The following is a 25,277-nucleotide window of genomic DNA, read 5'->3' as shown; positions in this document are numbered from 1 at the left end:
TATGTTCCTTATTAATCATTACTGACTCTTGATTTCTCCAGGCGTCTGGCAACGACGAGACCCAGCAGCTTCAGAAAGCTCTGTTGGATTACCTGGATGAAAACGTGGAGACCGACCCGTCTCTTTTGGTGAGGGCTATGTCCAAATGTAGAGTGAATCCTCTCATCTCTTTTTTTTTTTTTTTTTTTTTTTTGTTTGTTTGTTTGTTTGTTTTTTAATGTACCCTTAAAGATATTATGGGAACTTTCAATCGTAAGTGGAGCTATCCATTAAAAAAAATAAAAACTGGCTTGTGTGAAATTTGTAATTGAAGTGAAGGATTGTAATTTAACCGTTTACTTTTGACCTGCCAGTTTGCAAGGAAGTTCTACATCGCTCAGTGGTTCAGGGACACCACTACAGAGACAGAGAAGGCCATGAAGTCTCAGAACCAGAAGGAAGAAGACTCTGCAGAAGGAGCACACCATGCCAAGGACATAGAGACCACTGGCGAGATCATGCAGAGAGCAGAGAAGCGCAAGCAGTTCTTGCGGTCAATCATCAAGACCACTCCATCACAGTTTGGCACATTGAAGTAAGCTTGGGTGATCCCATTTTTTACTTGATTGTTTATGTACATGTAATCAGAGTTCTCTCTTAGATAACATGTATTCTGTCTTGATACCGGTCTAAATGTTTTTCTTTCTCTTCAGAATGAATTCAGATACTGTGGACTATGAAGACGCCTGTTTAGTTGTGCGATATTTGGCCTCTATGAGGCCGTTTGCACAGAGCTTTGATATTTATTTAACACAGGTAAGAAAGGGTCACCTACATTCACAAATCTTGTAAGGAACAGAGTAGAACACTGATGTGTAATACAGGGAAAACCTTTTAAGGAATTTTAAGTTGGTTCCCCAAAAAAAAAAAGTTTTCAGTGTTCTTTGTGCTGGTGATGTCTTGCTACAAAAAGCCCCTTGCTGTTTTGTGTTGTTCAGATCTTGAGAGTGCTGGGAGAGAGTGCTATTGCTGTGAGAACGAAAGCAATGAAGTGTCTGTCAGAGGTGGTAGCTGTGGATCCCAGCATTCTGGCTCGGGTGAGTGTGTTTTCACAATTAAAGCAAAGAAAAAGCTTAAAATGTGCCCCTGGGTCTTCATAACAAACTTGTCATGAAAAATGTAATATTCATTAGTTGATCTAGCATACACAGTGATTGATCATCTTCAGGAGAATTTAAAATGGCAATTGGTCTAACGTTTTTGGGTGTTATTCACACACAGTCGGACATGCAGCGTGGAGTTCACGGTCGGCTAATGGATAACTCCACCAGTGTGAGAGAGGCTGCTGTTGAGCTGCTTGGCCGATTCGTTCTGAGTCGCCCTCAGCTGACAGAGCAGTACTACGATATGCTCATTGAGAGGATACTGGTGCGTACTCTAGCTGCTTTAAAACTACTCATGAGTTTCATTTGCTATGTAATTATAACTGTCTCGTAATAGTTTTATACAATCCTGCATTACAGACATGCTAAATTGTCAGGTAAATTTAGACTGTAACAGGATTAGATGTAGCCTGTGTTGAAGCATGCTTTCTTTCAGGCTTTCATGTCAAATAGGTCCCACAGCAGTCTGAACAATAAGACAGCTGTGCTGATAACACAGCTTTTTTCCCAGATTAAAGTTCATTCAGAGTATGAAAGTTCACCTTGGGTAAATTCCTCTTGTGGTGCTCTGTTGCCACCTACAGGCTGTTGAAAATGTAGCATGTACAAGTATTCATGCATGGGTTCGTCTTTGCAGGATACGGGCATTAGTGTGAGAAAAAGAGTGATTAAGATCTTGCGAGACATCTGTCTGGAGCAGCCCACCTTCAACAAGATCACCGAGATGTGTGTGAAGATGATCCGAAGGGTCAATGATGAAGAAGGCATTAAGGTATACATTATGCCTTCTTACCTGTGTAACGCATTATAATTTACACTTCATGGATTCTCTTTGATTTTAATGTATGTGGGTTTCGGGTTGTTTTTTTTTTAATGAATACTTTTTCTTCAGAAATTGGTGAATGAAACATTCCAGAAGTTGTGGTTCACTCCGACTCCAAACCACGATAAAGACGCCATGACCAGGAAGATCATCAATATCACTGATGTGGTAAGCTAAGATTTACCATATGATAGCAATGAACACTCTTATTTTGCCTAACTTGGGATGTTTGTTTTCTGGACTGAGAAAATAAGCAAGTACTTAAGGACAAATTTATGGGGGATAAGACATGCATGATTTGTCGTTTTGGCCAACATTTTAGTTAGTTCAGTTTAATTAGTGTTATTCTCTCATCTCGTCTCACATGTTGACACTTTAATGTAGTCTTTGCCATAAAATGCTATTTGAATCAATTTTCTGCAGCATTTGTATGTTATACTAGTTGTAAGGGCTTCGGTTCATTCTCCTGAGGTTTGTCAGTTTCTGCATTTCTTAGTTGATTCTAAAATAATAGTGTGCAGCCTTTGTCAAAATTGCCAAAGAAACCAATTATAAAACTGAATATAACTTTATTGAAGGATCCTACTTTTTGTTCTAGACTTACGTTTGTGCAAGGCTAATATGATAACTTTTAATAGTTTAGAAAAATGTCCCTTTGTGCAATTATTGCTTTGTCAAGGTGAACAATTATTACAGGAGTACTCATCCTTGTCCCTAATGCCTGTAGGATTTATTACACAGTGTCTCTGTTCATGTAAAGCATAAGGGGATTTCTCTTGACAGGTGTCTGCATGCAGGGATTCTGGTTACGACTGGTTTGAACAGCTGCTTCAGAATGTGAGTGTCGTCTTGTATCATTCACACTGGACATGATGTACAATGGAGCCGTTTGTGTGCAGCACTGTCATTTTGCTTTTTTTTTTTTCCCCTCATCTGTTTCATATATTTACTTATGTAATTGCAGCTGCTAAAGACTGAGGAAGACGCTTCCTACAAGCCTACCCGGAAAGCCTGTGCCCAGCTTGTCGACAATCTAGTGGAGCACATCCTCAAATACGAGGAGGAGTCTCTCACTGGTACTGCACAATACACACACACCCACGAAGAGAATCATTTAGCTTTTTCTGTAATTGTGTAATAAGCGATCACTTTTGGTGTTGAGTTTCTGCATACCTCTTACCCTGCAGACTGTGAGAGTAAAGGAGTGAACTCAAATCGCTTAGTGGCCTGCATCACCACGCTGTACCTGTTCAGCAAGATCCGTGCGCAGCTGATGGTGAAACACGCTATGACCATGCAGCCCTACCTGACCACCAAGTGCAACGTGAGCAACAAACTCTCTCCTCCTATGTTTTCACCTACATTTAATCCTTTTGCATCCTCTAGTGGTTTGCTAGAAAAACAGCACAGAAATTTCCTCCCTAAGTTCTCTCAAGCTGAACATCTTCCCCTGTGCTTTTCTTGAATTCACAGAACCAGAATGATTTCATGGTCATCTGTAATGTAGCCAAGATCCTAGAGTTGGTGGTGCCTCTGATGGACCATCCCAGCGAGACCTTTCTCACCACCATTGAGGAAGACTTGATGAAGCTCATAATCAAATATGGAATGACGGTCAGTAAAGAGTTAGGAATCATGTACACAGAAAAATCCCTCAAAACTCTAACTTGTTTCCAGCAGTTTTGTTTTTTTTTAATCCAACGTAATCCAACGCTTTACTTAATGAAGCAAAATTAGCCAGCTGAAATAATTTGGCTTCTTTCCTATACTTTCTATCATTGACTGAACAGACCGAATTATCTGTGATTAATAATTCTTGTCTTGGTTAATATACATATTTAACATTCAAAATTGCAAGAAATTGCCTTTTTATTTGTGTGTAGTTCCATAGGAAATAGAGATGTCAGAGTAATTTCTGGAATCAAACTCAGAAAGGACTTATCCATCCTCTGCCCACCTGTCCCACTCTCACCCTTTTTTTTGTTTTGTATGTTTGTTATCGGAAAAGCAAGGACTGGAAAATATATCATATAGCAATAAATGATGGTGGCGTGAATGTGATGTATTTCTTGCCAATAGATTCATGTTCTGTCAGTATGGGTAAAGTATTTCCAAATATTCCTGTTTCCAGTCCAATACACTTGTTTTTCAGTGCCCTAAATTTGTTTGTTTTTTCCCCTCCTCAGGTTGTGCAGCATTGTGTAAGCTGTCTTGGAGCAATAGTAAACAAGGTTACTCACAACTACAAGTTTGTCTGGGCTTGTTTTAACCGGTACTATGGTAAGAGATTTACTTTTAAGACAGCTACTGATTGTCACATTGAACATAAAACCAAACCCACATGCAGTCCCTTATTTCTGTCTGTACAGTAAATATGCTGAAATGGCCTTAAATTTAGTCAAGACACAAGCTTATTTGAATGGCTAGGCTTGGTGTACGATAACTGTGTGGAGGGTACTATAGACTTTGTGGGATCGTAAAAATTTATTTCATGTACTTAATATTCCCAGGGGCACTAAACAAGTTAAAGTCCCAGCACCAGGAGGACTCGAATAGCACGGTGCTGGCGTCCAACAAGCCGGCGCTGCTGCGTTCCCTCTTCACTGTAGGAGCTCTGTGCAGGCACTTTGACTTTGACCGAGAGGAGTTCAAAGGAAATAACAAGGTCTGTTATGTGTACTTTTTACTGGCCACATGAGTTTCAGTTGACCTGCCCGCCACACACACACACACTTCCTCCTCCTCCTTCTTTTTTTTTTTTTTTTAAGGTAAGTCAATTATGTATTTTTGGTTGTTTCCAGATTGTCATAAAGGACAAAGTGTTGGAGCTGCTTCTGTATTTCACAAAGAATGAGGACGAGGAGGTTCAGACGAAGGCTATCATTGGCTTGGGTAAGCATCAGTTCTGTTTACTGGGTTTCTGTAACATGAGGACAGTAATGAGGTTTAGTGGTTAAGACTTTGGGATACTGATTGAAAGGTTGAGTTCAAAGCACTGCTCTGTCAAGCTGCCACTGTCAGTGGCCTTTTTATTATTAATAAATTACTAAGAAATGTGCTTTTCTTGTTCCTCAGGTTTCCTGTTCATCCAGCACCCAGGCCTAATGTTCGTCCCTGACGTAAAGACCTTGTACAACGGCCTCCTGTCTGACAGGAAGAAGTCTGTAAACCTGAAGATCCAGGTGCTGAAGAATCTACAAACATACTTGCAGGAAGAGGACTCTCGAATGCAGGAAGCTGACCGGGAGTGTGAGTGTCTGTCACACAGCACAGAATTCTCCTTTTCACTTGTCAGCTATGTTTTAAACATTACTAATGTGTGCCCCTACAGGGAAGAAGCTTTCTAAGCAAGAGGACCTGAAGGAGATGGGTGACATCTCGTCAGGTATGAGCAGCTCCATCATGCAGCTGTACCTCAAGCAGGTTCTGGAAGCCTTTTTCCACACGCAGTCCAGTGTCCGTCACTTTGCCCTCAATGTCATCGCTCTCACACTCAACCAGGGTCTCATTCACCCTGTACAGGTATGCATACAGAACTTAACCAGTGTCTATAGTAATAAATACTCCTCAGAGATTTGTTCTATTGAGTCTGAATGGTCCTTATGGTATTTTTGCGTAGTGTGTACCATATTTGATTGCCATGGGGACCGATCCCGAGCCTACAATGAGGAACAAAGCAGACCAGCAGCTGGTGGAGATTGATAAGAAGTACACAGGATTTGTTCACGTAAGTGACCTTCATTATATCATTTTCCAATATCTGAATACATCTGTATAGAAGGAAAATACTGAGAGCTTATCCTCTGATCTTTGTAGATGAAGGCTGTGGCAGGGATGAAGATGTCCTACCAAGTCCAGCAGGCCATAATGGCATCCCGGGGCACGATCATCCGGGGTTTCCGTCAGGATGAGTCTAACTCGGCACTCTGCTCGCACCTTTTCACCTTGGTGCGGGGAAATCGGCAGCACCGGAGAGCCTTCCTCATCTCTCTGCTCAATCTGTTTGATGATAGTGCGGTGAGTTAGTCCTTTACTCTAGCTTGTCAGCTAGAATCAGTTCTGGACAAATGGAGAGATTTCACCAGTTTTCATCTCCTGAACAGAGCTGGATGATATCTATAATAAATGCAACAAATCCATTTGGTTCAGGAAAAATAAATGCGCCTAGGGTATTTTTGTTTTGTTGGTTTTCTGCACGGGTCAGGCAAATAAAATATCTATTTATAAAGACACGTAGACTTCGAATATGCTGGCAGTTATATTTATTAGCGTACATTTGAAGTATGTTAAATAATGGGGGAAAAATACTATTTTTCATTAGATTTTCTGAAATGTAATTACATGTCTAATATGATTTTCATTTATTCATTAGAACAAATGTATAATAATTTACCTTGGCCAAGTATTGGAATGTGTTCAAGATTATAATATGCCACCCAGCTGCTTTGACTAAACTTGCTAAACTGAATCTGTTCCCTCGCAGAAGACGGAGGTGAACATGCTGCTGTTCATTGCCGACAACCTGGCGTGTTTCCCATTCCAGACCCAGGAGGAGCCTCTCTTCATCATGCATCACATTGACATCACGTTGTCTGTGTCCGGCAGCAACCTCCTGCAGTCCTTCAAAGAGGCAAGTGCCTGTCTATTTTTGTGTTTGTGGTTTTCTCCCCATGTTTTTTCCTCCAAGTTGTAACTCTCTCTTTCTCCCTCCCTCTCGTGTATGCTCACTTTCTATCTTTTAGTCATTGTTAAAGGACTCTAGGCAGAGGGAAAAGAAGAAGAAAAAGAAGGAACGGGAAAGGAAGTACAGCTCAGAAGAAGAATGTGAGGAAGAGGATCCTGGGAGCAGCAGGGGAAGCAGCAGCAACGAAGATGATGAGGTTGTCCATAGGTCCAAGAAGGCCAAGCGAACTGCAGTGAACTCTGATTCAGACTCAGACCTGGAGGCTGACGACGTCGACAAAGTCATGGACCGCCTGCCAGATAACACCACGCCTTTGCTTGAGTTTGCCAATGCCTCTCAGGGCATCCTGCTCCTCTTAGTGCTCAAACAGCACTTAAAAAACCTCTACGGCTTCTCCGACAGGTATCTATCACACACTGATCCCACACCTTTTTTTTGTTAGTTTTTTTGTTTAAATCACACAAGTATGCTTGACTTACTACTAATAGAGTATGCATTGAGTGGCCTTTTCTTCAGAAATTTTTGTTTAAACCCATCCTTCTGTTCTCCACAGCAAAATCCAGAAATACTCACCTACAGAGTCAGCGAAAGTGTACGACAAAGCGGTAAACAGAAAACCCAACGTTCATTTTACCCCACGACAGACGCTGGACTTCCTGATCAACAGTCTCTCCAACACAGAGCTCACCTATGAAGTCAAGAGAAGGATCGTCAGGCAATACTTGGACGTAAGTAACCCTTGTGCACAAAAATCATTTTTTTAAAAAAGATATTATAATCCCAGCAGGGCAGCCAAAGAAATTTGGTGTTTCCTCATTACCCAGTAAACGAGAACATTCATACACACACACACACAGCAGTCTGGTCGGTTTCTCATCTCATCTCAGGAACAAAAAGAGCTAAAAAAACAAAAAAGTCTGCTACTTAACATATTGTGTGATATATAAGAAGTGAAGGTATATAGTGTGTATCCAGCTCTACTGTAAATTTACTGCATCTCGACTTATTTTGCTAACCGTCTCATGCTCTGCAGTTTAAGGTACTGATGGAGCACTTGGATCCTGATGAAGAAGATGAGGAAGGTGAGACGTCGGCAAGCACCCATGCCAGAAACAAAGCCATCACTGCTCTACTGGGAGGCTCCAGCCCGAAAAACAACGCTGCCGACTCGTACGATGAAGACAGCGATGGAGATGAGAAAATTCCTGGAGTAAGTCCTTATTGTAGTTTCAGAAAAATGGAGGATTATTTAAATTACATCCTTCTAAAGTAGAAAGTGTGTCCAATATTTTTTTTAATTAACATTTAACTTTTTTCCCTATAGTCGTCACGGAAATCCAAAAGAGGTGGCGATTCAGCAGATGCATCAGGTCACATGAATGAAACGGTAGAAGCCATGGATGTCATCGCCATCTGTTGCCCCAAGTATAAGGACCGGCCACAGATAGCTCGAGTTATCCAGAAGACGAGCAACGGTTACAGCGTGCACTGGATGGCTGGCTCTTACTCTGGAACTTGGGCAGAGGCCAAGAAACGGGACGGACGCAAACTGGTGCCTTGGGTGGACACTATCAAGGAATCAGACATCATTTACAAGAAAATCGCCTTGACGAGCGCGCACAAGCTGACTAACAAAATGGTGCAGACTTTACGCTCACTGTACGCAGCCAAGGAGGGGACTTCCAGCTAATCAGACTACAGTTACTCCACCAGGAACTCTCAGCAGCCAAACTTTATTGGGATCCAACATTTTCTAACTCGGACAGTGTGGCAAGAGTACTCATGGACTCACAAAAGCTCGAGGTTGGCTGTCTAAAGAGTGAGGAGAGGGAAAGGAAGGAAGGGGGAAGCGTTTTAAAAGTCGTGAGGACCTGCAGGAAAGCATTCTGTGGACACATTTTAAGTTAAACAGGACAAACACATCTAGAAGGAAATGTTTGGAAAACGTGTGGGAGCTCCTTCGCTGTTGTGCAGCAACTCAGTTGTGTGATTTTTACTCCCACTGTATCATAGTTTAACAGAAAAAAACAATAAACACAAAAACAAAAATGTTTATATCTCTGACGAAAAAATCTGTTTAAAAAAATAAACTTAAAGTGAATGTTGGAAATTAGTCTGTTGATGTTCTTAATAAAGTGTTCTTGGAGTTAAACCTAGCACCGGATGGATTTCTTTAGCTTAGCTCAGTGTCCAGGGAAAGAACCTTTTAAATATTTCCTCTGCTTTATGTTTTACTCCTTTTTTTTTTTTTTTCTTTTTCTTTTTCTTTTTGTTTGTTTACTCATGCTGTACAATGGAGTCTCCTGGACATAATTTATTCTGTTCAAAGCAGAGCATGCAGTATCTGTGGCCTACATGCAGGGGGAGATTTTTTTTGTAAATGTAGATTTTGATGTATTAGGTCACCCTAGAGAGAAAAAAGGGATCCCCAGCACTTCTGGCGGAACAAATACTGCAATAAATTTTTTTACTTCTCTTTGTTACTTGTCTTGTTTGCATTTGACTTTTATTATTTTTTTGAATAGCTGCCTGACAAGAAGCAAAATCAAATAGTTAAAAAAAAATAAATAGGAAAGCTATATTAATTATATTATATTATATTAAGGGTTTGATTTTGTTTTGCTTCCAACAACAGCTAAACAGAGCAACCTGGCAGGATGCTGGCATGGATCTTTTACACTTTCTACTTTCAGATCCTCTTCCTGTAACTGTTCTTCTCCCTCTTACCACCTGCATGGTGGACCGCTGATTCGTTAGAGCAGATGATAATAGCACAGATGTTGTATTTTTCCTACTCTTGTCTGTATGGGAGGCTTCTTCTAAAATTTGGGTGCAAAAAACTTTTACTTACGGGCAGAAAAAAAACATTTCTGACTTTTTACAAGAGACAGGTTTTGTGATTCTGTTAATGGATACAGTAAAAAAAAAAAAAAACAATATTGATATGAAAAATGGTATGGTTTAAATAAAATGCTCTAGAGATCTTTCCAAAATGTTAGCACATCACTGGACTGGCAGAGAAAATTCTTTTAAAATCCCCTGACTAACAGAGAGCCGATGGTCTGTGCTTTAACCCTTAAAATGCTCAGCGAATTGCTTGGATTATATTCCACCTCATTTTGAATGGAAAAAAAACCTCAATAAATCTAATAGAAATACAAAATAGTAACCTAATTATCTTCCAGGAATCTGTAATCCATCTTCACCTGTTTTACACTGAAAGCAAATCAGACAACCAGCACAATCTATTAATCTACAAATGTAATTTGCACTAAATTATTTCTGGGTGACCTTTTTTTTTGAGACAAAACCAATTATTGGACTTTACAATATGTATGATTTTTTTGCAAGACATGATGTATGCTGGTGAATTTGGTTTTCCTGTTAGATCTGAACCTAACCTTGGTTTTGGGGCAAGCAAAGAGTAAAAGTCATGTGAAGAACTTTTGCAATTAAAAAAATAGACAAATAGCAATCTCATATGTTGTGTTGCACAACATATGAGAAACTGCCTGTATAACTGTTACAGTTATACTTCGCCAACTTCTTATCTAAAGGTCAACTGAAGAGTCCTACGTTTAAGATCTGATTATTTTAAAGCTTTCATGCATCAAGGTATGGATTTTTCTTTTTGTAGTTTTTTTGTCATTCAGAAATTTGCCTTTGCAGATGAACATCATCATAGCAAATAATATGAAACATACTAACAATGTGAGTGATAAAAATATGAATAAATACAGTAGTATATCTGGGTCACGTCCAAAGCTTTGGCCATCACACGCTGCTGCTGCTGCTGCTGAGGGTTGACCGGCAATGAAATACATAAAGTTTGCTGTGGATGGAATCATAAAGATGATTCTGGATGTTCTCACTCGCACTTGCTAAAAGCTATGCCCAAGTCTCATTCATAATACAGTGGATAACTTTATTTGGATATAATAGATTTAAAACTGAAAGAGACAGTACTGAAATTTAAATAAATAAATAAAATCCTGATGCTTAGGATCTTTCTGACACACTTGGCACTACGTAACTCTATAGTATAGAGCTGTAGAAGAGTAATGATTTATATTCTCCGTATGTTGTGTCAGAGGAAGAGGATGAGTTCCATTTGGATTCTGGCTCCTCTCGAAAGTTTCCTCCTGTGAACATGGAGTTTCTTCCTGTGCTTTGGGAGTTTCTTTCCCCGGTCCAAATACATGCGTCGATGCTGATTGCCATCTCTAAAGTGTCTGTGGTATGTGTGAGTGTGTAGAGTATATATATATACAGCTCTGGAAAAAAATAAGAGACCATTGCAAAATAATCAGTTTCTCAAGAAAGCCCAGATCGCAAGACCCTTCAGTGGATAGTGAGGACAGCTAAAAAGATCATCAGAGTCTCTCTTCCCTCTATCACGGACATTTACACCACACGCTGCATCTGTAAAGCCAGCATTGTAGGTGACCCCACACACCCCTCACACACACTCTTCACCCTCCTGCCATCTGGAAAGAGGTACCGGAGCATTCGGGCCCTCACAACCAGACTGTGTAGCAGTTTCTTCCCTCAAGCCATCAGGCTCCTCAACACCCAGGAATGAACTGTACAAAACTCTCTCACTCTCACACACACACTCTCAGGACTGAACTGTACAAAACTCTCTCTCACACACACACACTCAGGATTGAACTGTACAAAACTCTCTCTCTCTCACACACACACACACTCAGGATTGAACTGTACAAAACTCTCTCTCACACACACACACTCAGGATTGAACTGTACAAAACTCTCTCACACACACACACACACTCAGGATTGAACTGTACAAAACTCTCTCTCACACACACACACTCAGGATTGAACTGTACAAAACTCTCTCTCACACACACACACACACACACACTCAGGATTGAACTGTACAAAACTCTCTCACACACACACTCAGGACTGAACTGTACAAAACTCTTTCTCACACACACACACACACTCAGGATTGAACTGTACAAAACTCTCTCACACACACTCAGGACTGAACTGTACAAAACTCTTTCTCACACATACATTCTCTTTCTCTCTCTCTCTCTCTCTCTCTCACCTGTGTGGACACACATAATTTATATTGTTCATTACTTAGTACACTACCTCAACCCTTGTGTTTATTTCATCTGCTGCTATATTTTTATTTATGTTTATTTCTATTTGCACTACCTCAACCGCTGCTACTGTATTTTTGCACAATATGTTGTCAGGCCGCCATATATATGTGACAGTCACATATGTTATTAGTCAGATGTTTTTTTTCTACAGTTTCTCAAAGTTGCACATCATTTCATTTTATTTCATTTCACTTACATTTCACTGCACGTTCTTTTTCTTTTTTTCGGCGCTAAGTGTCCAGTGTTTTTGTGTTTTGTACGTTATGTTTTTGCACTGTCTTGTCTTTGCTTTGTTTGCACCTAGCTGCACACTTTGCACTTTATGTGGCTTGGACAAACTTCTGTCCTAGCTCTGTGTTGTTTTTTGCGTTTAAACTATATGTTGTATGTTTCTGTAGCACCAGATCCTGGAGAAACGTTGTTTCATTTCACTATGTACTGTGTCAGCTATATGTGGTTGAAATGACAGTAAAAGCTTCTTGAATCTTATGTTTTTTTCTTATAGGTTCATGTATTGGTGAGATGAACAGTTTTGTTTCATTTTTTGTGAATTGCTGACAATATTTCTCCTAAATTCAAAATATAACTATTGTTATTTAGAGTGTATATTTAAAGGAAATGGCAACACATCAAAAATAACCCAAGATCATGCAGTATTTGCAGAGCTTTAATAAAACAAACTGCAAATAAATTGTAAACAAATTGTGTTAATGCTTTGGATAAATAACATTAAGAAATCAGTATTTGGTGGAATAACCCCGATTTGCATGCGTTTTGGCTCCATGCTCTCCAACAGTTTCTCACATTGCTGTTGGGGAACTTTATACCACTCTTTTTGCAAAAAAAAAAGCAAACAGCTCAGCTTTTCTTGATGGTTTGTGATCATCCATCTTCCTCTTGATGACATTCCAGAGGTTTTCAATAGGGTTCACATCTGGAGACTGGGCAGTGGTGTCTTATATTTTTTCCCCCAGAGCTGTATATCTAACATAATAGATAATTTTGACATTTATAAACCTCACTACAGCTCCATGGACTGTAATGTGAACTTTACACCAATCACTCACACTCTGGGTTACTGTTTATTAATAACGGCCAATTCTGCTTTAAATATTTGACCCGGAACCGGAAACGTGAAGGACTTTGTTTCCAGGTAGGAACATAGTAGCACGCGAGCTTGGCGGGACAGTGTTTCAATTCTAAGCGGGCTGTTGTTCTATAAAATTGTAAGTGACCACTCCGGAGTGAGGAGAAAATAAATGTTCACGTAACGACCCGAGAGTTCGGTAGACATTAGTTCTGTGGGATTTATTTAATTATGTGTTGCATATTTAATACGCCAGTGAAGTTTAAACGAGTTAGCCATGTAGCTAACTAATCTAAGCGAGAGCGGTAATAACATTAGCATCCTGGCTTTAATTACGTTTAGTAGCGTTATTAGCTCCAAGTAGATGATTTTCCCTCACGTCATTTTCCCGGTGCTTGCTGTTTAATAAAACCTGTAAGGTATTTCCACAGGTTGTTCATTTTTATGTTTATACTTTAATTTGAATATTTTCACCGCGCGCTTAGAAGTGCAAATAAAACTTGTCGCGATATTTCTTAAACAAAACTGTTTAGAAACATGGAGCATGTAGTAAATCAGGTGGAGCTCAAAGACACTGAGTGTAAAGTAGCTAAAAAAAGGGTTAAGTATTTGACCCGTACTGGTATATGTTCAATTTGCTCCTTAGTATTAGTCTGATCAGGCAGTCTGGGTTGAAAATTGAGCAAATACTAGTTCATGTAAATGTTTATATTTATTTTGGTTTTTATATCAAGGAGAGTGGAAACAGCAGTTCATGGCACGTCCTATTGTGTATGTTTGTGTATGTGACCGGTAAAAGTAGAATCTAATAGAATGATGCCCCTGACATCTGAGTACTCTGGTAAAACAAAGCAGGACCAAACACAGAAAAGAGATGAGATAGTAAATGTTGTGCTGTTAGGTGGGTGATCATGTTTTATGACTTAATCTTCTTCCAATTTGGTCATCTCTACACCTTTTCAAACTGCTGCTCATTGAACGTGAAGGACAGAGCTATCTGCCTTCCTCCATATATAATCACTCGCATGCACTCATGATCGATTAGTGTTGCTCTGATTGACAGGAAAGAGAGCAACAGCAACCAGCGGCCAATTTTACCTACTCAGTATCCTGTACCGAAGTCATGATCTCCTAATGAGTGCCGAAGTGTTTCTGTGGCAATGCTTATGGTTTTGTGGCTTACTTTTTTTTTTCCATCTGTTTTTGTAGGTGAGCACTGTCTCTTCAAGCTCGCCATGCCTTCCAGCTTGGGCCCCAGCAGTGTAGCAGCTGCGCTGCAAGAGGCTCTGGAAAATTCAGCTCGACTGATTGACCGTCACTTGCAGGAGGACCGCTGTTTTCCTGACCTGTCAGAATTGCTCAATTTGCCCTCACATAGTAAGTCTCCACTTGGTATTGTACACTATATTCATTACAGACATGGTTTTAGGTGTGAATTGTCAGGACCAGAACCCACTGGACTGTTTAACCTTGTTAATGCTTCTATTTTATACGATTTTTTTTTTTTTTTTTTTTTTACCAGATATGCCCTCTCTATCTGGTGTGTCTGACATGGATTACCCTCTGCAAGGCCCTGGTCTCATCAGTGTGCCGAATTTACCAGAGCTGAGTGCTGTCCGTAGGGTCCCTCTGCCTCCTGAGCTGGTGGAGCAGTTTAGCCGTATCCTTCCACTTGTGCCTTGGCTCTTTTTATAATGAACAGTAGTGTTACAAAATAGCACACACCTTTATTTTGTATGTCAGCTGGATAATTTGTGCATGAATTTCTTCACATAAGTTGGCATACTTTAACTAATGTGCTTCAGACATGCAGTGCAATTGTATGATGGGGGTTTTCCCTGAGATCAGCAGGGCATGGCTTACAATCGATAATGATATATTTATGTGGAACTATGAGGATGGGTGAGTACTGAACTAAAGTGCAACTAAACTGTAGCAGGAGCATTTGAGGTCCATCAATGTTGTGATTTTGTGGCTTCATTACTTTAGAGGTGATGTGGCGTACTTTGATGGCCTCAGTGAAACAATCCTTTCAGTCGGGCTGGTCAAACCAAAAGCAGGTGAGCAGATGTGAATGCATTTGTACAATTTAACCCCCCTCTACAGCACTTTGAATGTGTTGTTTTTAAATCTATTGTTTCTGGATGTCTTGTCATTGTGCTGCAGGGATTTTCCAGCCTCACATCCACTTCCTGTTGGTGCTGGCTACACCTGTAGATGTTGTAATACTGGGACTGAGCTTCCCTAAGGCTCAGACTGGTGAGTCTGTGTATGTCTCTCTCTGTCTCTTGTCTTTAATCTCCATCATTGTCTGTATCTCTGCTACTGTTTCTCCCTCTCTCTCTCCCTCTCTCTCTCCCTCTCTCTCTCCCTCTCTCTCTCTCTCTCTCTCTCTCTCTCTTCTGTCTTTCTTTCTGTGTGTCTCTTTCACTCTTTCTGTCCTTTTCTAACTTTCTTCTTTAAATTTCTTGTCCTCCCTTTCCAATTCTCTGTGTCTGTCTTTCTGTGTGTCTCTCTCATTCCCTCATTCCTTCTGAAAATGAGATCTTATGGCTTTATGTTATGGTGACTCTTGCTCATTCTTCCGTTTCCTGGGTAGGGTTAAATGACAGCATGTCGGGAGCCATGCAGCTGCTGCCCGACCCACTCTACTCCATCCCCACGGACAACACCTACATGCTGGCCATCACATCAACAGACCTAGGGCGCATCTTCCTGGCTGGAAAGGATGGATGCCTGTATGAAATCGCCTACCAGGCTGAAGCTGGGTGGTTCAGTCAGCGCTGCCGGAAGATCAACCACTCCAAGAGCAGCCTGTCTTTCCTTATTCCATCTCTGCTGCAGTTCTCCTTCTCTGAAGATGGTATGAAGCTTCAGTCCACACATTGGGTTTTTCAGACTACAAAGTGTTATTTCGCCTTCTAACAGTTGCTGTCGCTTTGGCAAGTTAGTAGCCTCTATGTATCAAAGATGTCCCTTTTTGGTTTCTTCTGTTGAATCCGATTCTCTATTGTAGATCCGGTTGTCCAGATTGCCATTGACAATTCACGTAACACTCTGTACACAAGATCAGAGAAAGGTGTGCTGCAGGTCAGTGAATTTAATTAATGTCTGTTTCTGTGAGATGTTAATTCTTTTGATTTGGTTGTTTGACTATTCAATGTCTGTGCCAGGTTTATGATTTGGGAGCCGATGGCCAGGGAATGAGCCGAGTGGCAGCCATGTCTCAGAACGCTATTGTTTCAGCTGCTGGGAATATCGCCAGGTAAGACCATGCTATTTGAACACATTTATTTATTTTTTCTTTCATCCCTGTAATATGTGCATCATCCAAGCCACTTGGTTGTGTGTCTCTTGCAGGACAATTGATCGTTCTGTCTTCAAACCCATTGCCCAGATTGCCGTTATTGATCGATCTGAGTCATCAGATTGCCAGCTAATGGCTGTAACGCATGCTGGTAAGAAACAGTGTTAATGAATAATTGTTGTAAGAAATGTAGCATCCCTGTGTGCTCCGTAGTAACTGTGGTGTTTTTATGCACTGTGCAGGTGTACGTCTGTATTTCAGCACTACTCCGTTTGCTCCACCCAACGCCAAGCAGAGCATTTCCCGACCCAACCTCCTGGCTCTGGTTCACGTTCGGCTACCTCCGGGATTCTCAGCCTCCTCCACCCTGCAAAAGCCTGCCAAAGTACACAAGGCTCTCTACAACAAAGGTAAACCATGATACACTGATTTAATGTTCATCAATATTTTTAGGAAATATTTTTTTAAAAATGACATTAGGGTTCCAATTGGTGTAGTTATCTCTGTGGTTGGTGGTGTAACTGGGGTGTATTTTATTGTAGCATGTTAACCCCTTTCTCCACACCCATAAATCATCTTTTCCCCCCCTCTTTATTAGGTGTTCTGTTGATGGCAGCTTCAGAGACAGAGGACAGTGATATTCTTTGGTGTATAAACCATGACTCCTTCCCCTTTAAGAAGCCTCTCATGGAGGCTCAGGTTAGAGCCTTTCTAATATCCCCATGTATTTCCTCATAATAATCACTAAATGTAGTCAGAGATGCCTCATGATAATGTTTTGCATTTATTTGCATTTATCCAAACATATATTGCATATCTTTCTATATATCTTTTTTTTTTTTTTTATCTTTCTATCAGATGACCTTAAATGTAGACGGCCACTCATGGGCACTGTGTGCCATAGAAGAGATGAAAGTGCCCAAAATCGTTACTCCATTAAATAAGGACCTCATTCCACTCACCGATTCTCCAGTTGTGGTTCAACAGCACAATGTCTCACCTCAGAAATTTGTCCTTCTCTCTGCTCAAGTAAAAAAATCTCACTCCCCAGATAAACACCATTCTTGGTCTTTTATGAATTTTAATGAGTTAATAAACTTTCTTTCCCCTTGTTGACACTCCTCAGGGAAGTCATATATTCCACAAGCTGAGACCAGTGGATCAGTTGCGCCATCTGCTGGTGAGCAGCAGTGGTGGGGAGAGTGATGAAATTGAGCGATTTTTCAAGCTCCATAGGGTATGAATAAAACTTTGTACTGCATTTATACTAATACAAGTATGTATACATAGATTTAGACATTTTAAACTTTTTTTTGCCCTGATTCGGTAGGAGGAGCAGGCCTGCGCCACTGCTCTGATCCTGGCCTGTTCCAATGCCGCCTGTGATAGAGAAGTTTCTGTGTGGGCCACTCGAGCTTTCTTCAGGTGCACTCTTCAATGCTGTTGCTAGATTCTTTACACACACTCCTGCTTTTTGATTTAAGTCATTTTAAAGTGTTTCTTTTCCTTTTTTGTACAGGTATGGAGGAGAGGCTCAAATGAGGTTCCCTTCTGCCATGAGTGCACCAAGCAATGTTGGTCCTCTCTTCGGCTCACCTGTGCCAGGTAATTAGAGGGGAAACTATTCACAAATTCACTGTTCACTTGAATTAACTTACTAATATTTGCTTGATATAGATTTGTGGAGATTGTAGATTTGGTAGCAACCTGTTTCTAACCCATAACGTTTTATTGTTGTAATTGTAGGATCTCCTATGCCATTTGGTAGTCCTCTTCCTAATCCAAGTTTTCTAGCTACACCAGCTCCAGGTACCTGCTTCCCTCTGTGTGCCCCTTTAATGCATTCCTTTAAGATATCATTCTTATACTAATCGTATTAGAAAGTTGCTTCATTAAAAAAAGGAGAATGATGTGTTTATAAACTTTTGGCTCTAAAAGAAAATCTTCTGTCTTTTCAGATATCAGATTTTATAACAATGACCATTCCACAAAAATGTTTCATAATGAATATATAGATTTGCACTGTTGTGATGGCATTCTGTAAAACTAAAAAACTCACATTGTCCAAACTTTTGGCTTCTTTGTTTCTTCTTACCTTCCCCTTGTCCTTTCTTTTTGTAATACAACTGTTCAATTCTGTATGTTACAGGTATGATGCCTCCTAGTGTATCTACTCCCTTTATCCCTTCCACTCCCATGAGCCTTGGCAGCGCTGCCATGCCCACTGTGTCCTCTGGCCCTGAGGTCCTTTTCTCTGGGAAACACAATGGCATTGTTATCTATTTCTCCCGTATACTTGGGTAAAGAGTTAATAACTATTTTAATGGCAATATAGACTTAAAGCACAGACTTTGCTTTGATTATTTGATGCTAACCTTTGGAATAATGACAGCAACATCTGGGACGGGAGTCTGGTACTGGAGCAGCCGATCAATAAAGGAACCCAAATTGTGACTGTTGTAAGTATGCATGGATGGCATCTTTGTTTTCGCCAAACTTTAATTTTTATTTAAGTCATGTGTATGTGTATTTATAACATTAGAGTCCTGTAGGCTGCAACAGAACTGCAATTTTTCTTTTATTTTTTCCCCACCCTAAATCAGTTTTCACTTGTGCCTCATTAATACTGAAATACATCTGTCATTATTGCCACCTAAGAGATTGCATAATTGTAATTTCTGAAACCTAAGTGGTTTATTTTGGCTAAAATACTGACTGTCACAGATGGAGAGCACGGCAAGTTCTTCTGACCTGGAGGCAGTTCTGATGGAGCTTCAAGGCCTGAAGGAGTTCATTGACAAGAACTCTCAGTTTAGTCCCACATCCTTGGGTGCACCCAGGTAGGAGAATTTGTATAAGAGTTTCTTCACATATTGCTTGATTATGGATCAGGTTACAGAGATGCTGATTCTTCTCCTTTCACAGTTTCAGCTCTCCAGCCAACCTGCAGCAAAGGCTGCTGGGATTCATGCGTCCAGATGGCGCCAGCTCTCAGCAAGTCCAGCAGGAGCTCCAGAGGAAATACCATAGTGCGTGTTTTTTTTGTTGTTGTTATTTTTTCTGAAATGGAGAAAGAGTACAAACAATTTACGGGAATGCTTTGCTGCTGTTGTTTCATAGCTGAAGCCCAGGTCTACGAGAAGACGTCTCTGCAAGGAGTTCAGCAGCTGGTGCACCGCTCCTTTCAGACCCTAGCTCTCTGGAAGCTCCTCTGTGACCATCAGTTCAGTGTCATTATCTCTGAGCTGCCCAAGGTCTCCACCCAACACAAATTCTTCCCTTATAATTTCCTTCTTGCCTTTCCAGTTTCTCTTTTCCCCTCAGTGTTTCTCTGTCTCACTCCATTTATTTTTGTGCTGGTATTTTGTGAAGTAAAAGCAGCAATATTATGGCACACACTCTCATTGCATTCAGCACTAAAGAAGTGTTAATATTAACATTATTTTAATTAACAAATTGACAATTTTAATTAAATGAAACTAATGTAAGAATTATTAATACATTAAAACCTCAGCAATCCGATGCATGCTTCTAGCCACACCCCCATATCATTAGTCCCTTTTATTGGGGCTGGGGGGAATACACACCTTTGGTGCCTTTGATACTGGTGGCCCATGAGAGGGGGGAAAAGTTCCACTTCAATACCAAAATATCTGTTGCTGTGCAGTAGAAAATGGCCATAAACCACTGTCCTTTGTCATTACCCTTCTCTGCACCTTTTACACAACAGGACTTTCAGGAGCAGCTGAAGGCCATCACCTTCAAGGAGGTGGTAATCCGCGGCCGTGAGCTGACCGGTGCGCTCATCACTGCCCTCATCAACGTGTACATCAAAGACAGCGCCTCTGTGGACGCCATAAGCTCCCTGCTACGAGATATTTGTCCTCTTCTGTACAGCAGTGATGACAGTGTCTGCTCTAAGGTAATCTTTCCCTTGGTTTGTCCCTGATAAGAAGAGACAGCGTTCTGTAATTTGAACTCAGAACTTTATTGCTCTCGTCCCAGGCTAATGAACTGCTTCAGAGCTCAAGGCAGATCCAGAACAAAGCAGAGAAGGAACGTACCCTCAAGGAGTCACTGCGCTTGTACCAACAGATTAGCAATCATACTGACCTGCCACTTGTGTGCTTACAATATCGACAAGGTGAACACTTTTAAAACGTGGACACAACAAGCGCAAGTATACCTGACCGATCTTTACATTACACATGGTAAGAAGAAAAGGATATAATAAAGCAAATTCAATTCTGTCCTCTTCTCTAGTGCGTTTCTATGAGGGTGTTGTGGAGCTGTGCCTTACAGCTGCTGATAAAAAAGACCTCCAGAAGTTGGGTCTCCACTTCTATAAGAATGGAGAGCCTGAGGAGGATGCTGTTGGGCAGCAAGCCTTTCAGGGAAGGTGTGTAAGCATGTTTCTTTCACTATGGAATACATGTATGATTTTAGTTAGATTTGCCATTTTACACTAGCTTAATGTTTCCCTATTACAGGCTGGCAAGTTATAAATGCATCACAGACACCATGCAGGAGCTGGTAAACCATAGCAAAGCAGCTCCTCAGTCGCCCAGTGTACCTAAGCAGCCAGGGCCTCCGGTTATGACCTCTGACCCCAACATGCTGAGCAATGAGGATGCTGCTGCCCACGTGAGTAGTTGTTGTCGTTATTATTATGATGTTTGCCTATTTTTAGAAAAGCTTTGATTAAAGATAAACATTTAGTTAATTTGTTTGCTTTTTTCTTATTTGCAGTTTGAGCAAATTCTTGGCCTAGCTCAGAGGTCACAAGATGAGCTGTTCCACATTGCACTGTACAACTGGCTGATCCAAGCTGACCTCACTGACAAGCTCCTGGAGGTAGGCCATGTGTTATGCTTCACACTTTCTAAGAAGTGGAAGTAAGCCCTGAATCACGCACCATATTACTTATGCAACTATTCAAGCAGCATGTTCTTTTTTGTTTTTGCATATGTCCTTGAAGTAAAATCACATGCTGACATTTTGTCTATATGATTGCCACCACTGGGCATTTAATCACGCATTCAGTAAAATGTATGCCTAAGAATGAACCAGTAAATCAAGTGACGGCACGTGCTAACTAAGCATGCCCACAAATTTACATAAAAATATTTGTAAACCCATTGCTGTGGAGTGTGCATTTTGTAAGGTGTGTGTTGAGTAATTTGTAAGCCCATTAATGTGGTATGTGCAATTTGTAAGTCCTTTGTTGTCGATTGAACTGCTGAACTCGCACGTTATATGTTCGTGAGAAAGATAAATACCTGGTCATATTTCACTTGTAATCTTGTTTTTTTTGCTCCTTCAATTAAGTGTTATAAGTTAGCCAACTATAACCTACTTTTTACATACTCTGCTACATAAAAAAATTACAATCTCACTGATGAATTTTATTAATAAATATTATGATGGCTTATTTTTTTTCTGTTTGTGCTTCAGTTTAATTGAAGCAGTTGTGAGTGTTCCCATTAAGGGTTATGTGGAGGAATGAAATGTACATTGGGAAAGTCATTCCCTTTATTTTATTTTAAAATAAAGTGTGGGAAAACGATTACATTCTGTATTTGGTGAAATAATTGGTGCTGATTAATCCTGAATTTAATATTGAGCGAATCATTTTGATTATTGTTTAAGCTGTGTATTATGTGATCGTACTTGGTTTCACAAGCCTTATATGTGTTTTGTGTAGGTCAACTCTCAGTATCTCGAGGATCATTTAATGCACATGATAAAGCAGGACCAGAGCAAAGTGCGCAACATGGACCTTCTGTGGCGGTATTATGAGAAGAATCGCAGCTTTGGCAAGGCGGCTCATGTCCTGGCCAGGCTGGCTGATATGCACAGGTGCGTTATGATGCACTTCACTGATGTACTAATTGGGAGTGCAGTTTATTATTGTCTGAGTTTATATTTTGGATGTCTACAGCACAGAGATCTCTCTACAGCAGAGACTGGAGTACATCTCCCGGGCCATCCTTTCAGCCAAGAGTTCTTCCTGCATCTCCTCGATGGGAGCTGATGGAGAGTTCCTGCATGAACTGGAAGAGAAGATGGAGGTATGCAAGATCAGTCCATCAGAAAGGTTTTAGAGAGCAGTGCGTTTTATTAACACATGCTTTGTGGCATTCACAACATATGATAACGCATGAAGTGTAAATGAAAGGCTGAAAATGTGAAAATTCTCCTTTTCCCTCCAGGTGGTGCGGATTCAGGTGCAGATCCAGGAGACGTTGAGAAGACAATACTCCCAGCACCCTTCCGTACAGGGAGCGATATCTCAGCTAGACTCTCAGCTGATGGATATTACTAAAGTAAGCCATCACAGAATTCGCTGAGTTACAGAGGAACAGATTTCAGTCATATCAAACTTACTCGTTTCTTTCGTTATAGCTTTATGGAGAGTTTGCAGATCATTTCCGGTTATCTGAATGCAAGTTGGCCATCATTCACTGTGCTGGACACTCAGACCCTATCCTGGTTCAGTCTCTGTGGCAAGAGATACTGGAAAAAGGTGTGTCTGCTAAATTAAACTAAATGTGTAATTCTCAGGGTATTTAGCTTGTTTGTTTGCTAATATAAATCAGCAGTCTGGCTGTAATACACAGGCGATAATCATCACCCGCCAGTTCAACCTGCCTCATCTCTGTCCTTGGCTGATGCCAGACCACTCCCCTTATGGCTTACTTATGTTTCTTTTTCACCGCAGAGCTGAATGACAGCGTGGCTATGAGTCCAGTAGACCGCATGCAAGCCTTGAATCTAAAACTGATCTCCCTGGGGAAGTTGTATGCAGGAACACCACGATATTTTCCACTGGGTATCATTTTATTTTCTGTCAACACTGTCTCTCTGAGGTCTACCTTTCTGAAGTCAACACTTGTTAACTATAATTGTTTAATTATTTCCCTCGATGCTCTGTTTGTCTGAGTCAGGAGGCCTACATTCAGTTTCTGTTCCCTCTGGATTTTGTTAACTTTTATTTGAAGTGTATTTTGATCCGATGAAAACCAAAGCAAAAGGAAACTTTTTGGTTAGCCTCTCACATGTCAGTTTCAAAATCTACTACTTTCAGTCTTTTATACCAACTACTAATTTTTTTTTTTTTTTTTTTTTTTTTTTTTAAATTAATTCAGACTTCCTGGTCAAGTTTCTGGAGCAGGAAGTGTGCAAGCTGAACTGGGATGTGGGCTTCGTCACCTTCACAATGCAAGAAATTGGCGTCCAGCTCCCACGTCTGCTAGAAGTATATGATCAGCTCTTCAAAGCTCGGGTATGAGGTGCTCCTTCAGATAGAAGCAGTGTTTATTTCTGCGTAAAATGCTACAGGATGTGAAAAGTGAGAACACAGGGTTTTTTAACCATTATGTGTTTGGTTATTACTGATAACCAGTTATTTTTATTTTTTTTTACTGTATGCTTTTTATGATTATTCTGTATGTGACACTTTTTTTTTTTACATTATGAATAATACTGAAAACATTCTTTTTGTTCACATTGTAAATTTTTATTTCTCCTCATTTATTTCTAATTTATAAATACTTCACAATTGGTGTAAAACACTGGTCCTTAAGATACACATTATCTATCTATCAATAAATAAATAGGGTAACAAAATATTGTTCTACATTATATAATGTGTAAGTACTTAAATTGCTCCACACCAAATAGACAGGTAAAACAACGTGAGCTTTAATAAAAGTCTGTATGTAGTCTTAAACACTTAAACTTTAGCTTTAGCAGCCAATAATTTTGTCAGCATGTGGGCTTTTAAGTACAGTCCCTGCTACTGTATGATTATATACATACATACTTTTTTAAAAATTGTTAAAAAACAGAAAACAACCAGATAAATGACCAACACCACAACTACACATCATGATTTCTACTGGCTTTTTTCCCCCTCCTTTCCTCCAGGATCCGTGTTGGCAGCGTCTGAGGAAACCTCTGCACCTAGTGGAGTGCATCCATGTGCTCCTCTCAGGTTACGTAGAGGACCCTAGCCGTGTGCCCACTTACGACAGGTAAGATCCAGTTTTATCAGCACCACATGCCCCCTAGATTTAAGCCATCCAGTGTTTAACATGAAATTTCGTTTCTCATTTCTCAGACGGAGGTTTACCACCGTGTGCTTGGACAACATCTGTGGCTATCTTGTGGAACTTCAGTCACTGAGCCCAAGTGCAGCGCTGGAGGAAATCATACGCAACTTTAAATCTCTACAGGCCAAACTGGAGAAACTTCACTGAGGCCAGTTAGGGGTGTGTTTCATTACATCAGAGATATGCACATACTTCCCTCACAGCTGAGTTTGAGGGTAAGCACTAATGACATGTCATGTGAGGGGAAAAAAATGCTGAGGCAATAAAAGTTCACACTTATGCCATGCATATACAACCTGAAATATTTAAACACTCACCTCTACACAGTTACCTCTCTCATAATGCCTACAGAATGCCTACTTTCAGAATACAGAGATGATCATCTTTTTTTCTATTTGGTGCTGTGTTTATTTGAGAGGGTCCTTTCTGCCAGCCTTTACAACCCTTATGGTCATGTTTATTGTAAGGTTTGGACAAATCTATTTGTAAAAAGAGTTATGTGATATTTGTCCAGGACTTGAAGACTACTAAAAGGAAAAAACAACAAAAAATACAAATCTAGTTGCTGAAAAGCAGTTTTTGCTCATTACTTTTATTGTTATAATAATGATTATTATACATCATGATTAATTTTGATCCAGATCCAGATCATCACATGACCCAGGGGATTCTGTATACACCATTCAGTGTTTTTTGTTTTGTTTTAGCCTGTAGTCGGCTTGTGTGAAATTTAGAAGGTAGGCATTGAATCCTTTTTTTTTTTTTTTTGACCGATTCTGTTGGACACCTTTTTAAAAGTGCAAGTTTTTACCAAAATGTTTGAATAAGCAGAAATCTGCAATGTACATTATTAAAATGACAATTAAAATGGTCTAAAACCGGTTTGGCCTTTTTTTTTTTTTTTTATATATATATATAAATAGGAGTACAGTAATAGAAACATTTGTGCTAGTATCCTGTAGTTCCTGATGTGCCAGGT

At 40.2% G+C, this 25,277-nt stretch overlaps 2 protein-coding genes across 3 annotated transcripts in view; both read left to right on the top strand.

Annotated features, from left to right (window-relative positions):
• nipblb (NIPBL cohesin loading factor b) overlaps nt 1–9,132 on the top strand; it is a 29,939-nt gene extending 20,807 nt beyond the window's left edge. For both annotated transcript variants that reach the window (XM_058411662.1, XM_058411663.1), the window contains exons 25-47: nt 42–128; nt 354–574; nt 693–795; nt 978–1,076; nt 1,261–1,407; nt 1,780–1,914; nt 2,035–2,133; nt 2,749–2,802; nt 2,930–3,041; nt 3,153–3,289; nt 3,439–3,579; nt 4,152–4,245; nt 4,476–4,630; nt 4,767–4,857; nt 5,041–5,214; nt 5,297–5,487; nt 5,585–5,692; nt 5,782–5,982; nt 6,449–6,595; nt 6,708–7,051; nt 7,203–7,377; nt 7,683–7,859; nt 7,974–9,132. In XM_058411662.1, the coding sequence (XP_058267645.1) occupies nt 42–128; nt 354–574; nt 693–795; nt 978–1,076; nt 1,261–1,407; nt 1,780–1,914; nt 2,035–2,133; nt 2,749–2,802; nt 2,930–3,041; nt 3,153–3,289; nt 3,439–3,579; nt 4,152–4,245; nt 4,476–4,630; nt 4,767–4,857; nt 5,041–5,214; nt 5,297–5,487; nt 5,585–5,692; nt 5,782–5,982; nt 6,449–6,595; nt 6,708–7,051; nt 7,203–7,377; nt 7,683–7,859; nt 7,974–8,339 (3,558 nt within the window). In that variant the 3' untranslated portion in view covers nt 8,340–9,132. The remainder of the gene's footprint in view (nt 1–41; nt 129–353; nt 575–692; nt 796–977; nt 1,077–1,260; nt 1,408–1,779; nt 1,915–2,034; nt 2,134–2,748; nt 2,803–2,929; nt 3,042–3,152; nt 3,290–3,438; nt 3,580–4,151; nt 4,246–4,475; nt 4,631–4,766; nt 4,858–5,040; nt 5,215–5,296; nt 5,488–5,584; nt 5,693–5,781; nt 5,983–6,448; nt 6,596–6,707; nt 7,052–7,202; nt 7,378–7,682; nt 7,860–7,973) is intronic.
• Nucleotides 9,133–12,940: 3,808 nt separating this feature from the next.
• Nucleotides 12,941–25,180, top strand: nup155 (nucleoporin 155). Its single transcript, XM_058412569.1, has 35 exons — nt 12,941–13,016; nt 14,087–14,254; nt 14,400–14,537; nt 14,683–14,779; nt 14,867–14,937; nt 15,044–15,136; nt 15,477–15,740; nt 15,894–15,967; nt 16,051–16,142; nt 16,238–16,335; nt 16,427–16,594; nt 16,783–16,883; nt 17,043–17,213; nt 17,311–17,421; nt 17,515–17,609; nt 17,704–17,789; nt 17,931–17,993; nt 18,334–18,484; nt 18,577–18,643; nt 18,909–19,024; nt 19,110–19,213; nt 19,305–19,438; nt 19,915–20,106; nt 20,190–20,328; nt 20,448–20,583; nt 20,675–20,828; nt 20,934–21,038; nt 21,889–22,043; nt 22,126–22,255; nt 22,397–22,510; nt 22,590–22,710; nt 22,906–23,016; nt 23,333–23,469; nt 24,114–24,220; nt 24,307–25,180. The coding sequence occupies exons 2-35, from the start codon at nt 14,113–14,115 to the stop codon at nt 24,443–24,445; spliced, it is 4,176 nt and encodes a 1,391-aa protein (XP_058268552.1). The 5' UTR covers nt 12,941–13,016; nt 14,087–14,112; the 3' UTR covers nt 24,446–25,180.
• Nucleotides 25,181–25,277: the final 97 nt, after the last annotated feature.

The sequence above is a fragment of the Hemibagrus wyckioides genome, linkage group LG16, assembly GCF_019097595.1.
Source record: "Hemibagrus wyckioides isolate EC202008001 linkage group LG16, SWU_Hwy_1.0, whole genome shotgun sequence".
In the NCBI taxonomy this organism is placed as follows: Eukaryota; Metazoa; Chordata; class Actinopteri; order Siluriformes; family Bagridae; genus Hemibagrus; species Hemibagrus wyckioides.
Note: the sequence above shows the minus strand (reverse complement) of the source record. Positions and strands in the feature narration are given on the sequence as shown.

What these genes read in the sequence shown, in the direction of transcription:
- nup155 (XM_058412569.1), top strand. Translation starts at nt 14,113, where the DNA reads ATGCCTTCCAGCTTGGGCCCCAGCAGTGTAGCAGCTGCGCTGCAAGAG. An exon ending in GCTCAATTTGCCCTCACATA is followed by an intron (nt 14,255 to 14,399) that starts GTAAGTCTCCAC and finishes TTTTTTTACCAG; the next exon opens with ATATGCCCTCTCTATCTGGT. An exon ending in GATTTTTCAAGCTCCATAGG is followed by an intron (nt 17,422 to 17,514) that starts GTATGAATAAAA and finishes CTGATTCGGTAG; the next exon opens with GAGGAGCAGGCCTGCGCCAC.